General features: G+C 41.6%; 1 protein-coding gene across 1 annotated transcript in view; it reads right to left on the reverse strand.

Moving 5' to 3' along the window:
- si:ch211-186j3.6 (neural-cadherin) overlaps positions 1-17,500 on the reverse strand; it is a 640,545-nt gene that overhangs the window by 453,118 nt on the left and 169,927 nt on the right. Inside the window, exon 4 of the mRNA XM_054732672.2 lies at positions 15,690-15,894. Coding sequence (XP_054588647.2) covers positions 15,690-15,894 — 205 coding nt within the window. The remainder of the gene's footprint in view (positions 1-15,689; positions 15,895-17,500) is intronic.

The raw sequence follows: 17,500 nt of genomic DNA on the forward strand, positions 1-17,500 counted from the left end.
ATTCTTTAGGTTAAAACGTCGAACTGGAGGGTTTACCCAGTGCTGAAGTGATCAAGATCTCCTGCTGCATACCTTGTACTAAACTCCAAAACAAATGAAAGCCTTTCATAAGCCAGGAAGCCTACAACGATTTTATTTCAAGTTTGGTTAAATATTTAGGGTCCAGAGAAGCTTTAAACTGCTGTCCTGTTTTTGCTTGGAAAAGTAGTGAGTTGTGCTACTTTTAGAGGAAGAAGGCAATCTTTTCTATAGCGCCTCTCAAGGTAAAAATCATGAGGCGCTTCACAAAAACAAAACATATAAAAAAAAAAAATTTAGAAAATGATTAGAAATATTTTTAAAATTAGCAAAAATAGACAATTGTGATTAAAAGTACGTTTAAAAGGAGAACAGAACAAGAACAATTTAAGGAAAGGGAGAGAGAAAATGAGTAAGAAAGAGGGAAATCAAGGGATCCCAGGAAAGGAGGAATAAGTACTGAATAAGGAGAGGGTGGTGATCATGCAAAAGCCATCATAAACTGGTGAGTTTCAGCTGCTTTTTAAAGGAGACCACTGAGTCCACTGATCTCAGGCTCAGGGGGAGAGAGTTCCAGAGTCTGGGGGCCACAGCAGCAAATGATCTGTCACCTTTGACCTTTAGCCTGGTGCTGCACAACCAGTAGGTTTTGATCACTGGACCTCAGGGACCTGCTGGGGGTGTAGGGACTAAAGCTTGGTTTATGCTTGACGCATTTACATTCCGCTTGGTGATGCGGCTCGCAGATGGAACGCGCTTCACAACTTGCAGCGTTTATGGTTCATGCGGCTTGTCTCTGCGGTGAGCCAATATTCTCCCAAACTGTAGGGGGCAGCATGGAGCGCTACAACATGCATCCAACACTACACCATAGTAGAAGTAAAAATGACTGTTTACAACATGGCATTCCAGCATTTTTAACAGCGTCCTCGTCTTTTCCGACAGTGCGAGCTATTTCTCTCCAAGAATTATTAACAACATGTTGATCACGGTGATCTCTGAGAGCTGAATCATACAAATGTCTGTATTTACGAACCTCTGCCATACTAGTTCTTGCCGGTCCGCCATGTTTTTCCATGTCCGACAGTCTGCGTGGTTAGAAAATTTTCTAGGTGCACGGTGCGGAAAGTTTGGGCCGTGCGGAGGCGCGGTGGAGGGGAGTGGTTGTTAAAATGACGCAAGTTTGACGCGCGGAGCCGTGCGGACCTCGCGGACGCGTCAAGCATAAACCAACCTTAAGAAGATCACCAATGTAAGATGGTGCTTGTCCATGTAAGGCCCTATAGACCAGAACCAGGATCTTGAAATGAACACTGAAGTTGACTGGCAGCCAGTGAAGCTGGAGGAGAAGCGGGGTGATGTGGGTGTGTTTGGAGGACTTGGTCAGAAGCCGAGCACAGGCATTCTGAACCACCTGTAGACGGTTCAGGGAGGTTCTGCTCAGACACGTGAAAAGAGAGTTACAGTAGTCTAAGCGTGAAGAGATGAAGGTGTGGAGAACTGTCTCAAGTTCAGAGCGGGACAGAATGGGACTCAGCTTAGCAACGTTCCTGAGATGGAAGAAGGAAGAGCCAACAAGATAACTGACATGAGAATCCAGGGAGAGAGCTGGGTCAAAGGTCACACCAAGATTCCTGACAGAAGGTTTGGTGTGAGAAGCAAGCTGACCAAGAGAGTCTCTCACTTTGGGAACCAGCTTGTCTGGGGCACAGATGAGGATCTCAGTCTTATCTTCATTCAGCTGTAGAAAGCTCCCAGCCATCCAGGTTTTGATAGAGTCTAAGCAGGTGTGTAACAGCTGCAGCTTAGACATCTCATGGGGCTTAAAGGAGATGTACAGTTGGATGTCATCTGCATAAAGATGGTAGGAGATTCCTTTGAAGGAGCTCAGGATGTGCTGAAGAGGAAGCAGATAGAGAAGGAATAGCAGAGGCCCCAGCACAGAACCTTGTGGGACACCATGGGTAAGAGAGGTGGCGGAGGACCTAAACTTGGAGACGGCCACCAAAAAGGAGCGCTCAGAGAGATAAGAGGAGAACCACTCCAGAGCAGATCCTGATAGGCCTGCCCAGTCTCTCAGCCTCTCCAGTAGCACGAAAACCTGGCTGGAAGCTATCATAGATGTTATGTTCATCAAGAGCAGCTGTGAGTTGTTTAGCCACAACCTTTTCCAAGATCTTGGAGATGAACGGAAGTCTAGAGATGGGTCTGAAGCTGCTATGGAGAGAGGCGTCTAGACTCTGTTTTTTAACTCATTAACTGCCACTGATGACAAAAGTCATCTTTTTAAATCCAACCGTTCATTGCCAAAGACGACTAAAGTCATCAATTGCCCTTTTTTTTGTGTGGGCATGAGAACGAGCCCCTGCACCGTGAGAACAAACATCCCAGTTCTAAAGTCGATCTTCATCTGCGTACGTCACATGTACTTTACGTGATCAGGAAGCAGAAAATCCATGTGTTAGGAGATTGTTTTGGGCCGCTGCTGTAAAAAAAAAGTAAAGCGTGAACCAGAAAAGCTTCTGCCGATCATAATACGACAACGCATTATGAAAGAACGGATAACGCTCGAAACACGTGGAATCTACCTAATTTAAGAGGGGAGTCTACTCTTTGTTTTGTTATTTTGGTGTTCACATCATCCTAGCGCGCAACGTTCTGTGACTCTTAAAAAAACTGTAAAAATGTTGAAAAACACTGGCAGTGAATGAGTAAAGAAGCGGGTGGATTACAGCATTCTTAAAGTAAGCAGGGACCTGACCAGAAACCAGAGAAGCATTAATTATAGAGAGCACGCTGGGACCGATGGACTGAAAAGCACTTTTAAACAAAGATGAGGGTAAGATGTGGAGGGGGCATGCAGAGGTCTTCATAGAGTTAACTAGTTTGGTTAACTCAGGCAAAGAAACAGGACCAAAGCTATCTAGGATGATGGGCCTGGTTGGAGTCGGGAGAGGCAGCGATAAGGCTGAAGGAGAGATGCTAGATCTAACCTTATTGGCTTTGTCCACAAAGGAAGACAGAAAGTTCTCACAGTCTGTAACAGAGTGGATGGAGGCTGTAGGAGAGGCAGGAGAGACGATGCTGCTGATGGTGTTAAACAGCACCTTGGGGTTCCCTTTGCTCTGGGACACCAGGTTGGACTCATAACAAGTTGTTATGAGTGCAACTTCATGCCCTACCACTCTGAAGAAAATCCCACATGAACTGCAATATCTGCATGAATGAGACTGTGTGTAGCTTCCATGCTATCCTTATGCAGGAAAGGAAAACTGACGGGCGAAAGCAAGTTAATTGCTCCACTTTGCCACACCTGCAGCAAAGTGCAAGGGCCTGAGCACACTGATGCAGAGAACCATCCCTAACCCTGGGGTTGACATCACCCCGGACCAAAAGCACAAGTTCCACAGGATCTGCAGTTTCAGTTGGTTTCAAGAGCCATAGTTCAGAAAGCGCACACAGAGATCCAATCACCTGCGATGAAGAGTTTTAAAACCTGTTCAGGTGTACAAGCGATTCTCTGACAACAAAGGATGAAAACTCTGTACAGCGATGGATGGGGCAGATGATCCTGAGAAGGCAGCTCTTCGCACTATGGAACACCAGATAGCGCTAGACTTCCTCTTTGCTTCAGAAGGCCTCTGTGCAGCTGTAGGAGGAAATGACGGACATAAAGAAGATCCAAGTGCAAATTGGAGGGAAATTCACAAGTGTCCAACTCCTCACCTTAGACTTTTCATCATATTGTGAGTTTTTTTCTTGCATTAGGTTATCATGAATACCACTTTGATCTAACTGAAGGTCCTGATGAAAACTGAGCTGGCCTAGATGGCTGAGGTGCTGGAGTGTAGTTTAGCTTAATAAATCAAGACTACACCTATATTAAATTACTCACAAGGTAGCATGTAGAGGTTGATGTCTGGATTATTTGGCTAAGCTAAAATCGTTAGGTTGTTTGGACATCCTAAATCTTGCATGGGTAAGGTATGTCATAATTCCTAATTAATTAGGTTTTTATGGTTGATCTTTGGGTTGTTAAGATCTTACTCAGGTCTTTTGGTATGAAAATGTATTTTTCTATTTGACTTATTACATTCTAGTTTTACTTATTACATTCTAGTTTTTACATTTATCTCTACTAGGTGTTGTGGTGTGAAATATTAATTTAAGATTTAAATTAATAGCAAAGTTTATTTATTAAACAGAAGATTCAGTAAGATTATTTTCATTCGATAAACTGGAAATGCAACCCTTTTCTGTGTTTCGTTTCAATAATGAGGCAAGTTTAAAAATAAAGAAATTTATTTACTAACAATTTTAAACTGAAAGATTTGAAACAACAATCATAAAATGACATTCATAAATGGCAATTTTGATGACAATCCTTAACAGCTTTGATATTAAACTTGTTTAAAAGCAGACCTGTGTTGGATGGAGCTAAAATTGAGAATGCAGAGTTTTGAATGCGTGAATGCAGTTCTCAGAAGGTTTCTTTCAGAGGGAATGGAAGGTGTTCTGGATGAAATGATGTTTTGCGGATAACTGAGTTTATTTTTTTTTAGAGAAAACAGCATCAAACGTCATCTTTTGTGTTCTACCTCACCCAAAACAGCTGACCCTCTTGTGGATCCGGAGATCGGAGGATGGGTTCATCCAAGATGACACTCGGGGCTGGCAGAGAAGACGCCGAGTGTCCGATACTCTGGTCCGGAGTGGTAGCCGGGTACACGGCTGTACGAAGCGTTTGGCAGATGCAAGTTTCGTATTTAAATTAACTTCAGAAATCAAATGACTCTGGGAGAGTCTTGCGCTAGCTGGTTTACGGTTCGTTTGTTCTTTAGCCATTCTGTCGGCGTGACAGACAGCTTGCAGAGGGTCAAGGAGACGGCCGTTCTCCTTTCCTCGTGGTGTTGGTTGAAGAACTGGACGTGAAATCTGTGATGGTTGGATTTTACCAAACTCTCTCAGAACCCCTCCCTCTCTCTCCGGAAGAAAGCTTGGTCATGCGTCAAAAAAAACGTGCTGCAGTTATTGTTTATCAGAACTCTGTCAGCTGAACAGGGTGAAGGTCTTCTTTGCTGAACACATCTTTATAATCATTATAATTAATCATAAGCACAATAATCCATTTCATGTAATTAAAATACCTTTATATCTGAACAAGTGATCATGTATTAATGATTATTTCAAACAATAATAAAATCATAAGTTTATTAATTATTATCTAATTATTATCATCATGGCTTGAAGTGTCCTTCTGGGACGGAACAGCAGATGATGTTATGATCTTGAGCAGACATCATGGCTCCTTGAGTTTAATCTGTGGATTCAAAGTACTGTTTGACCCAGCTTGACCCAGCTGGGCAAATGTGACCTTTGGCACGAATCAGAGAACCTTCATCTCGCTACATAGGGTTCTATTTAACACCCTTATAAGCTAAGTAAAAGTTCACATTTTTACTCATATTTTAGTATGACTCTGATTTCTATCATTCAAAGAGGCGTAAAAGTCCTCAAGTATTGTTTGGTTTATCTTTTATTACTTAAAGAGTCACATTTCAGGGGAGAGTTGTTAGGTATTTTAATGTATTACTGTCTTAAATGTTCCTTTTTAAGTAATCATACATTAATCTTATGATTGTGAAGTAAGCCACAGGGTTTTCTCCTTTCCTCTTGGCTATGGATTGCGGCTGATAAGCCCTGATGTTTGTCTGCATGGGCGTTGGGGAGTAGCCTGCCTAACAGGTATCCATGGTTACTGAGTTTCTGGCTGTCAGTCATACATTAAGACTTCCTTTTTGGAATGTCCTGCCTTATCCTAAAAGCAGCACTGTAATGGGCTAAGCGTAGACAGTGATGGATTGTTCTTTGTCCTTTTTTCCCTGTGTTTCAATAAAACCATCTGTGGTGCAGAGGGGAGGCCAGAGTTGATCGGGCATGGGCCTTTGCAGGTTCTTGGCCGGTTGCTCTCCGCTGCCTCTTGCAGCGTGTAAAACTTTACTGATCTTTTCTCCTGTGTGGTTCATTTTAGGATATAAAAATACCCAACAGCCACCTTCTTTGTCTTTGTCACAATTAGAGCATGTGCGACAACCATAAAGCGCACAGAATTTGAGCATTTTGACACAGAGTCAGCAGCATGGACGTAATTTTGGGGGGGGGGACAGGAAGGACATGTCCCCCCCCACTTTTTCCAAAGTCAAGTTTTGACCCCTGCACTTTTTACCATCCAAAAACAATATTACTTTATATTAAATTGACACTGGTTGAGCTCTAGGACCAAGCAGAAAACAACCTTTTGTGTTGAAGCCTGTTTCCTATTAGAACATACTTTAAAGATACCCCTCCCACCGCCACCCCCGTGTCCCCCCCACTTCTAAAGTGAAAATTACGTCCATGGTCAGCAGAATGAATAGGGTTCTGTGCATTGGTGACTTCTTCCTGACCCCAAGCTGTATTTGGTGACATGGACGCTACGTCATGTGAAACACAGCTGCGGAGGCTATGGACAGCTCTTAGCGGCAGACTGAGACATCCGAGATGTAAAGCAGAATGCTACCGTAGGCTAATAATTCCCACTGCAGTAAGACTGCATACCTCCACAGTGTATCTGTTACTGGAAATATCCCTTTTCATGCTAACATCAGTGCTACATTCAACAGGTGATATGCCTGGGAAATATCTGGATGCACATTTGTTTGTGTCCTTTATGCTGTCTCTTCTTGGAAACAACATTTTCTATCTTTCCTCATTTTTTATTTCTTGACGTTCACAGTAATAGCCTATTGCCTTTGTGTTTCTACCTGTATTATTTTTTTTAATTTTCTAAGTGTAAGTGGATTTGTGTAGTACCAGCTTTATTTACTTATTTTTTAAGCTTTATTTTAAATGTCATGTTTTTATTACCTGTTACACAACTGTAGAAGTGGTGATTAGTTTGGAACAACGTGGTTTAGTAGCATGATAATTGATAAGAGGATATAAGATGCATATTTGTTTTATAACATAAACAACAAGTTGATTCATGTTAGATTTTTTTATTTCTATTTAAAATACTGACACATAATATGTTGGTGAAATAACCCAGTTTGAGAGTACATGCCTCTTTACTCGCCGCATTACAGGAGCAACGTTACGGTTTTACAACCCTGTTTCTGTCTCGTCAAACAGTCCCAATTACACGGTCAAAAACCAATTTGAATCTGACAACGTATGGCACAAGAAGATGGCACTAACATGAGCGAGAGCAGCAGGGAATTAGTTACAGCAAAACGGAAAACGCAATAATAGCTATAAATCCATTTTATTCTTGTTTAATCTTGTGTGCTGATCAGAGCAGCTCCTGCGTCCCTCTCCACTGCTGAGGCAGTTACAATGGTTACATGAATCTGTCACTAAAATATGGCTGCAATGACAAGAATGTTTTATCCCTCCCACTGTCTTTATGGGTGACCACGTGAGGAAAGTTGACCACTGAGCAGGATTGATGGTTTATCCCTTCAGATCCATGTGGCACGGGTGAGGAGTAAGCACCACCTCACCCGCGCCACATGGACCTGAAGGGACAAACCATCAATCCTGCTCAATGGTCAACTTTTCTCACAGGGTCACACCCATTAGGACAGTGGGAGGATTAAAGTTACAAAAAGCATTAACACTAAATCATGTCTGATATTTGAAACCCAAGCCTTCACTAACATTAACCTTAGCTTGTAAATAGTTTCATTAAAAGACTGTTTAACATCAGAACAGCAGTGAAGCTAAAGGTTAATGACTTACAGCTGTCAGTAAGTCTTTTCTATCAGGTCCGAATGATCTACCTGCATCTCTAGTCTGTCAGCAGCACTAAACAGCATCAAGCTGACGCCTCTGAAAGCAGGTCTGTGTGCAGACTTTTCATCTAATAACTAAATGGTTTGGATTTCCTCACTGGAAAGCATTCAAGTAGGCTGGCTATTTTGATCCCAGCTTACCGCACCACATTCACACACACCAGTCACAAGCTGATAGGCAAAACTGCTATACATGTGACCAAATGATGTTGTTTGCAAGTTTTAAAGGTCAGCTTTACTCATATGCTACAACTGCAGAGGTCTCTTGTAGAAATGAATGTCTTGTAAGTCGTACTCTGGGGAAAAAAGCTCCAGTGTGCCGGCGTGTAAGTCAGCTGGAGGAGAAAATAGCTTTGAGCTATTTGATGAAGATGATAAAACGGCGTTCTAGTTATAGCCTTAATGTGACCAGTTAAGCTCAGGTCTGAATTAATTATGATCCCAAGATTTTTCTTTTCTTTTCTTTTGTCGTTATTCCACTGCTCAACTTGAGCAATAGTCTCGATCCTATCCTTCTGATTTCCAAAGACAATAACTTCAGTCTTGTTTGACTGGAGGAGGTTTGACTGCATCCAGTTATTAACTTGCTCCAAACTCTGACACAGTGAGTCTAGGGGACCACAGTCACTAGAGCTAGGTGGATCTGGGTGTCATCTGCATAACTATGATGGACAATGTTGTCATTGTTTATGCATATAGTGATTGAAGTGCAGTGGTCCAATAATTGAGCCTTGGGGGACCCCACATGTCATGGTGATCAGCTTTGATTTGTGATCACCAATAGTAACAACATAACCGCTGTCTGATTGGTGTGCCTGGAAAGTCCCACCCAGTTCCTGAGCCTATCAAGAAGGATGTTGTGGTCCACAGTATCAAACGTTGCACTGGGATCGAGCATCATCAGGACAGAAGTTTTGCCTAAATCTGTATTTAGACAAATATAATTTATTACTTTAATAAGAGCCGTTTCAGTGCTGTGGTGTGGTCTAAAGCCTGACTGAAAACGATCTAGCAGGTTGTGTGTCTGTAAAAAGCTGTTCAGCTGGATCATAACAGCCTTTTCAATAATTTCCTCAATAAAAGGGAGGCTTAACAGCAGCATTTATTTATTTAGGGAAAATACCTGACATTAGGGAGCAATTAACAGTTTTCATTACATCAACTTTTAAGCAGCTAAAACAATTTTATAGAAGTTAGTTGGCACGGCAGGTTTTCCAGACAGCAGGTAGATGAGTTTAAGGTATTTACTATGTCCTCCAGTGTTTTATCACTAAACACACTGAAAGCTGGCATTCTAGCCGGATTGTTGCTGTGAGGCTGTAGCTGTGGTCTGGTTGTGTTTGAACAAACGGTCAATCTGATGTTCATGATTTTCTTACTGAAAAAGCTTGCAAACTCCTTACACTTAGTTTGGGATATGAAATTAGAGTTTTTTCAAGAAAATATTCAATTTTCACATGACTACTTCAAAAGGCTGTAGCTTAGAAATGGTTAGAGATAAAGGTAAACTGTAAATGAGAAAAATCTTCAGTGGGACCCAAAGTTTGTGCAAATTCACTCATCAAATTTGCATATTATGATGCCATCAGGCTGCTGTATTGGAATGGATCATTTTTACAGATATTCCTTATTTTTACATGTTATCTAGACATTTTCATCATATTTTGAATTTTCTAATGATATATACATATGTAAAGATCCTTAGAACTTTTAATTTCATTGTTTAACTTTTTTATTGTATTTTCTGATATTTATGTTTGCCTCACTCAAGAGAAATGTTTCCTAGTCATATTTGTCAGGTTTGTACAGCTTCAGGGATGTCCTTCCCTTGAATGTAATGATCATTTGATCCAATGGAAAGAATATGTGGCACACTTTGACTTCCATATGTAACGCATCTGCCACCTATTTAGGTTTTTATTTTATTTTTTTACATTGCTGCTACGTCTGTCACATTAGCTGCATTTTTACCATCATTTCTACATCCACCAGGTCCCAGATACGGTGAAATTAACTTCAAATCCAACGTTTGGAGCTTCTGACCTCCATACACCTTACTCTCTCATGCAGCACTGGCTGTCTGTTGCTGTGTGTTGCAGCAGCGTCATCTTTAGGGCTGGATGAGTGGATTTTTTTCCAATATTCTGCTTCATGATCAGAGTCAGTCATTACCAGAAAAAGAGATCAGTCACCAAAGACCAGACCTGCCAACAACTGTAACTATTATCCCTCTAATCATCGCCCTCTTCGTGCCGCGCTCGTGTCCTCCCTCCCATCCTCTCTCCAACAGTATGACTTGGATCTGTCAGGCTTTTCTGAACTGAGCATCTCCATCAATTTTCTACCAGAAGCTAAAGCAGGAGATAGGTGTGGGAAACAGTTTTCATGTTCAGCCTGCATGAAGAACTCAGTGACTGACTATAATCAGAAAAAACCATTAGAGAAGGTCATTCTCATTCATGATGACCTTGAAATCCAGGTAATCGACTAAATTATTGGCATCACCACACCTGTTAAAAACAGACAATATCGTATTTAAGTATTTTTGTGTGCAGTATTCATTAAACCAAAAGCTCTAATTCTCAGTATTCTTTCAAATCTGCTGATTTTAATCTGAAATGCTACTTGGTTCAATTTCCCTTAAAATGTTCTGGCTTTCTGTATTTACAAGAAATCAGCGATAGTTCCTTGAGACGGATGGAAATGTAATAAATGCATGTACAAAAAATGAGGAAAGGCAAGATTACATGGGAGGTGAGAGGAAGTCATGTGTAATAAAGCAAGATGAGCTCAAACATACATATATGGAAAAGTGCACACAGCACACAGTTGAGATGCTGCAGGCAGGTCTCAGGCTGGTTAGGTAGCTAATGGTGCACATGAGCCATCACTCCTGGAATGAGAAACTTGAAAACTACCTGCAAATTAAAGTCAAGCTTGATGAGTCCAGTGCACACCAATCCATTACTTCCATTTGCTCCTTTGACAGATAGCAATACATGTACAGTGGTGTGAAAAACTCTTTGCCCCCTTCCTGATTTCTTATTCTTTTGCATGTTTGCCACACAAAATGTTTCTGATCATCAAAGACATTTAACCGTTAGTCAAAGATAACACAAGTAAACACAAAATGCCGTTTTGAAATGATGGTTTTATTTATTTTGCTTCGAATGTTATCATGCCATTCAGTGGGACCAGACTGGCCCTCCGGTGCCTCCTAGAGGGCTCAGCCGGCACGGATCAGCCACTCTTGAGGCACAGGAGGGCCAGTCTGGTCCCACTGAATGGGAATGATAACCGGTGATAACGGCCATTGAATGGGAATGATAACATTCGAAGCGGGTGGTTTTGTTGCTAAATACATGAGTGTGTAATGAATGGAGGACCCAGGGAAGTGCATTGGTGCGTCCATTCCAACAACTGGATGGTCCAATAGTTGCTTTCGTTTCGAAACATGTTTTGGTGGACATTATTAGACAAATGCAAGGAAACCTCTTTGTTATTTTTTTTCTGCTTTTGTTTTTTGTTTTTACAATATATTTACAGCTATACTATGTTAGAACATTGTTAAGAGACATTAAAAAGACAATATAGCTAATTTGTTTTTTGGATTTCCTATTGCAGTTTTAAAATTCATAGACTCACCCATCTTAACTCACAGCGGGGAAGGCTTTTGTTTGTTTATGTTTATTTATTTGGCAGACGCTTTTATCCAAAGCAACGTACAATTTTTAACCTACGGGGAAAGTTGTGATCTGTGGGGAAACCGGAGTACCCGGAGGAAACCCATGCTTGCGGAGAACATGCCACTCCACGCAGAAAGGCGGCAGCCAAGTTTTTAACTTGCAACCTTCTTGCTGCAAGGCAACAATGCTAACAACTGCGCTACTATGCAGGTTTAGCATCCAGGAAACACCAGGGAACACCTTGGCTACTAGAAGCTAACCGTTAGCATTAGCAACTCTACAACAAGGCAGAGCTCATTCAAGCTTGAGTTATTTGTGGAGATAAAACATCAACGTTGCAGAGCAAACAGAGTTGGTGGTAGAGTTGTGTTGCTGTTAGCCAATCAGAGGACAGATGCCCAAATATCAGGAAATAAAGGCTGGAAATGCCGTCTTCTGCCACGTACCTTCTCCAGCTGAATTCTCTGTCCTCACACAGGAGCACCAGAGCTTTTCAGAGTATGACTTACAAGGCAGTTGTGTTCAAATATGAGTGAAGGTGAACTTTAATTTCATGTTATTGCAGATATTTCAATATTGTTTATTTTGAGCCAGTACATTTTAAAAAACAACAATGGTTTAAATACTGTAGAAGAAACAGATGACAGTAATTTTAATCCTTCAAGTTGACTTAAATGCACCAACAGATACACCTAACCAGACTGGAACATACGAACACAAGATAAATTATAGAGCTCCGGACCCCACGTGACTCTCAGTTAGTAGACGCCATTTTGGCAGGAAAAAAAGGTAAACAAACACGGATGTAACCATGAACGTGAACGGGATCGGCTTGGATTTTACTTCGTCGGAGTTTACTTCACACTTTAAAACAGAAGAAATCGTTTTATATAGTCAGAAATTAAATAGACTAAACATCTCCGACCCTTACCGTGCCCCTGGGATACTTTTTAAAAACGCCAGAAGCTGTCGGAGTGGACTTCTTACCGGACCTGGCCGGGGAACCCCTTGGGATTCCCCCGGCCGGAGGAGCTGGGGAGAGGTCTGGGACTCTCGACGCTACTGCCGGCTCCGACGCCAGAAGCTGTCGGAGCGGACTTCTTACTGGACCTGGCCAGGGAACCCCTTGGGATTTATCCGGAGGAGTTGGCTCCGGTGGCTGGGGAGAGGGAAGTCAGGGCCTCTCGACACTACAGCCCCCGCAACCCGACTCTGGATAAGCGGATGAAAATGGATGGATGGATGGACAAATAACATAGATTTACATGTAAGTAGTTTAAATAGAGTGCTGTGCTGTTTGAATGTATAAACTGAACACCAAAAGAAATCACTAGTTTATTTTTTTTTTTCGTGAATAAAATAAATATGTCAGGCAGGAGCGTCTCAGGATCTGTCTAAGATCTGTCTCGGTGAGACAGATAATAGCAATCCAAAGTGCTTTTTATGTGTGATCTGACAATTGATCAACCATTGCTTAAAAATTAAATACAGCTTAGCCGGTTAATTGCTGTGATCATAAAACACGTAAACGGCAGCACGCAGAACTCACGAGGCAACGTTTTACGTGACGTTTACTTGTTGCTATGAGTAATAAGACAGAAAAAGCCACGCCAAAATAAGTTTAGGAAGCCCACTAAGAATCGTAATAAAAGCATTTAAAATAAATACCATACACAGTTGAGGAAACGTTGGTTTAAGTACCTGATATGAAGCGGTCGCTGCATAAGTGAAAACCTTTACTCTCGGGATCCCACAGCTTCATTTCAGCCCGGTCACTAGCGCGTTTTATTACAATGATCCAACGTTTGCGGCGCTCCGGATCTTGGGGAATCCTGTAGATGGTTCATTCCTTATGTCGTCCGCGTCTGTTCTGCATCCTGGGGCACAACAGGAATCTACCATATTTCCTGTCTGATTGAGTTTTCTGATAATAACAAATAGTCCAGCTGCCGGCTTCTACCTGCCAAGATGGCGCCGTTTTGATTTGAACTGTTGCATGCCGGGAAACGTGACGTCAACTCCCGGAGCTCTATAGGCAATCTTTATGCTCAATTATTACACCACCGTTTAACAAATCAAATACATTTTGTTGATTGAATTTTGAAATTTAAATCTGAAATGATACAATGAGCTATGGATGGGTTAGGGTCTTACTCTGAATTCAACTGTCCTCCATGTGCCGTCTCCCGCTCCATCTCCACTCAGGCTTCTGGGTCTCTGTGGGCCAGAGTTCCAGAGTGGAGCAGCTGAGGACAGATCAGTTCAGCAGGACATGTTTTAGCCCGGGGCCAGAGTAATGATGGAAACCAGACCAGATGCCTCAGTGCCTGCAGCCCTCAGCCTCTGTTCTGCCTTCCATGCTGACAACATGAGGAAATCACTGGGAGTTCCACCGCTGTCATTCTCAGTCAGACAAATCTGTTAGGGGTTCGCTGAAGAAAAGGTTTACACTTTAAACTGGACATGGGCAGAAGGTTCTGTTCAAGCTCCCTTCAGACAGACAGCTGACTGTTGTTGACTTCTGCATGTTTACACACAGAAAGCTGGAGATGACCTCCACTGCAGGAAATCCAGTTGATACTGATAGATCAGCTTCAGGGTCATAATGACATTTCACTGCTTTACTAATTTTATACTTTTTGCCTTTAAATCGTTTCTCTCATTTTACTGTGCATAAGAAATTTGATAGGAGTTAGGTCATGGGTGTGGAGATGAAAAGAAAAGAGGAATGTTTATAGAAAGTTCTCGGGTACATTTGTTTCAGTTAGCAAGCAATGGCAAAGCATGCTTGCTCAGATGCCTCACGATAATCTGGAGTTTCCAAAGCATATGTAACTACTTTCAGAGATGATTATAATCCTTACTGCTCACTTTCACACACCACCTGATAGACTAGGTTTGCCGTACTCGTGAAGTACGTGAATAGCAAATAAAAGACCAAAATGATGTCTGTGAAACAGCCGGTTTACGGTGATCAGTGAAAGGAGTTTAAACTGATGGTTGGAGAAAATAATTGGGTAAAACTGAAACTATGAACATGAACATGCAAAGTAAATCTGCAGTAAAATGTCAGCATGTGCAGCAAGCCTTTTATCTGTAAAAGTCACTGAGTTATAATTATGTTTGTGTTTACTAAGTTAAATATGTTTAAAGGACCTGAAAAGTAAATAACTTGTAGATAATGAAGGACTTTCAGAGAGTTACAGCTCAAAGTGTTGAGCGAAGATCCCGAGCACTAGCTCAGGGTATCTGCAAGTTTAAGGGAGTCAAATTTAAGACTTTTTAAGACCTTTTTTAAGGCCACTTTGACCAAATTTAAGCTATTTTTAAAATTAAATTTAAGCCATAATTTCCAGCTATTGCCTGGAACCGGTGCTAACCACTTCGCGAACGTGGGATTAACCATCCAGTTACCATTAAACTTGCATTTCCCCATGGCGCGAGCTCCCACTAGCTTAACCAGCTAATGTGCTCATCTAAAGATAGCCCCCTTTCACAACCAACTGAATGTGTACGGTTTCGCTTACGCCAACATCGTACACAAAAAATGCTGAACACTAACTAGAAATTCACGAAAAATTTGACAGAAATAATAGAATCTTGTTTATTGGGTCTTTGGTAATTTAAGACCTTTGGAAACTGTATTTAAGGATTATTTGTCATTTTTAAGGATTTTTAAGGCCTTAAATTTGGAAAAGCTAATTTAAGACTTTTTAAGGACCCGCGGATACCCTGTAGCTGTGTATGACATTCAGATACTACCAGCACGGACTTTAGCCTCATGTATGTCAAGTATAACTGAGTTGGAGTTTGGTAAGTACCGGCCGAGTGTGGAGGCCTTGAGGACGAAGAAAGGGCATTTATTGATGTGCATCCAGTAATTTCGGTTTGAGAGTTTCTAAGAAATCCATCCTGTGCTTCATGAGATGTTTAGCAAACCAAACAAACACCCACACAAACACAGCAAACCAAACACACACCCACACAAACACAGGCAAAAACACCATTGCCCACTCTTTACCTATCAGTGGCAGGAGTATTGACTACAGGCCTGGAGGCCCGGGGAGAGAACCCTGCTGTGTCATCAAGTTTGGAGCATGAAGACGGATCTTTTCTCTCCAACATGACTTAGAACTGACAAACGCTCACAAACCTCTGCTGCACTGCTCATGCTGTCCTGACCCTCGCTGGCCCGCACCAGTAGCAAGTAACGATGTTGGTCGCTCTCGTAATCGATGGCGCGGGTCAGGCTGATTTCACCCGTCTCTGCTGAGATGGAGAACAGACTGCTGGGATTGATGAGGAGGCTGTAGCTGATTGGTTTCTTCTGGAAGGACACAGCAGGTGTTGCCAAGAAGCTGAGGAAACATGGAGACAAAGAAACGGGTGACTTATTACCGAAGGACCGAACATTAAATAACCATGTTTACCAAATATTCCTGTTCATTTCAGAACTAAAGAACACCAGCCAATGGGACCGGTTGAAGACAGTCTCACATGTTCTCAGAGCAAAACTGAAAAAAGTATGGCTGAGGATTCGAAGGTTGGTGGTTTAATCATGGCTGCTCCAGAATATGTCAGTGTGTGGGGGCAAGACTCGAACCCCCTGTAACTCCCAGATGCATGGCTTTGGGTTAAATTCAGACACTAAGAACTAAGTTTATATTTATAGAACTTGTTCGTGTGGAAACGCTTGTCAGCGGTTCTGTTTTTGTTGCCTGCAGTTGTGACACAACGTACCACAACAGCAACACTTTAACACTGAACTGTTGCTGTTTTCAGCAACAAATAACTGCATGTTCTACAAAGTCATGGACAGAGGCATTTTAGACACCTTCAGTAAATCATTTCAGCATCTAGAGATTTACTTTCTTCTTCAGTCTTTCCACGATTGTCCTAAAAACACAGAGTGCATCAGGAATCTTCATGTGAGGGTTCAGACTCACAGACAAACCGTTTTAAAAGCTACACTCAGTCTAACAGAAACAACAATCTACTGTAGAAAACATCTAAACTGGGACAGATTACCTTGGGGCATATATTCATAAAATTGTTTTTTAATGGAAACTCAGTTTTAGTTTTCTCAGAAAGGACATTAAGGGTTTTAATTGTGACTAACAATTAAAATTATGGGAAGAGAAAAGCAAGAGCAGCTCCTAAGTTCAGAAACCCGAGCCCCCGTCTGATCCCGCACAGGGAAAACACACTCCTCTATCCACTTGGGGCTGAAAACAATTTTCTACACTTTTCTGTCCACTAGGGCTGGGGGTAAACGATTATTTTTAAAACGATTATTCTGACGATTATTTTATCGAATAGTCGACTATTCTAATGACTATTTAGAAAATTAATCTAATGATTATTTTTCTATTGCACAATTAACAAAAACCAGAAAATCTCAAATAAATTCCTCAAAAAAATTGATAAATTGTTACTGTAAGAGAATAAACACTACAGGCCTTCCATTTTGTATAACACTGCTTTTATTGTGTTGCGGTTGGTTATGTTCTGGTGACGTGTAGAACGTGGGAGTGCAGGCCGCTGCCTGAGAGGTGGTTGGAGATGGAGTGTCTCCATGCTGCTTTGTTTTGGTCACTTATGTGCGTGAGGCGAGTGATGTTACGACTCTTCCTGGGGAGTTTGGCTCGTGTGCAAAAAGAAAGGACAATAACGGGATTTAAAAGTTAAAATGATGATCAGGTTTATTTACAACTACAAAACAACATAAATCTTTCCATCCACAGGTTGGGAATAATAAAACTAATTCTGCCTGTGGGGAATTAAAACAAAGTACAAATAAGTAGGGATGTCCCACTGGGCAAAGATTACTGGGTTCTGGACCAAAATAAGGATCTCCAAAGGTCCAAACTCTAAACTGAGCGGTTAAACCAAACTAAAGGTGATATTTTAAACTAAACCGAAAACCCACAACACTCTAAATGTAATAAAAGGGAGATCTACACC

Source organism: Nothobranchius furzeri, chromosome 9 (assembly GCF_043380555.1).
Source record: "Nothobranchius furzeri strain GRZ-AD chromosome 9, NfurGRZ-RIMD1, whole genome shotgun sequence".
Lineage (NCBI taxonomy): Eukaryota > Metazoa > Chordata > Actinopteri > Cyprinodontiformes > Nothobranchiidae > Nothobranchius > Nothobranchius furzeri.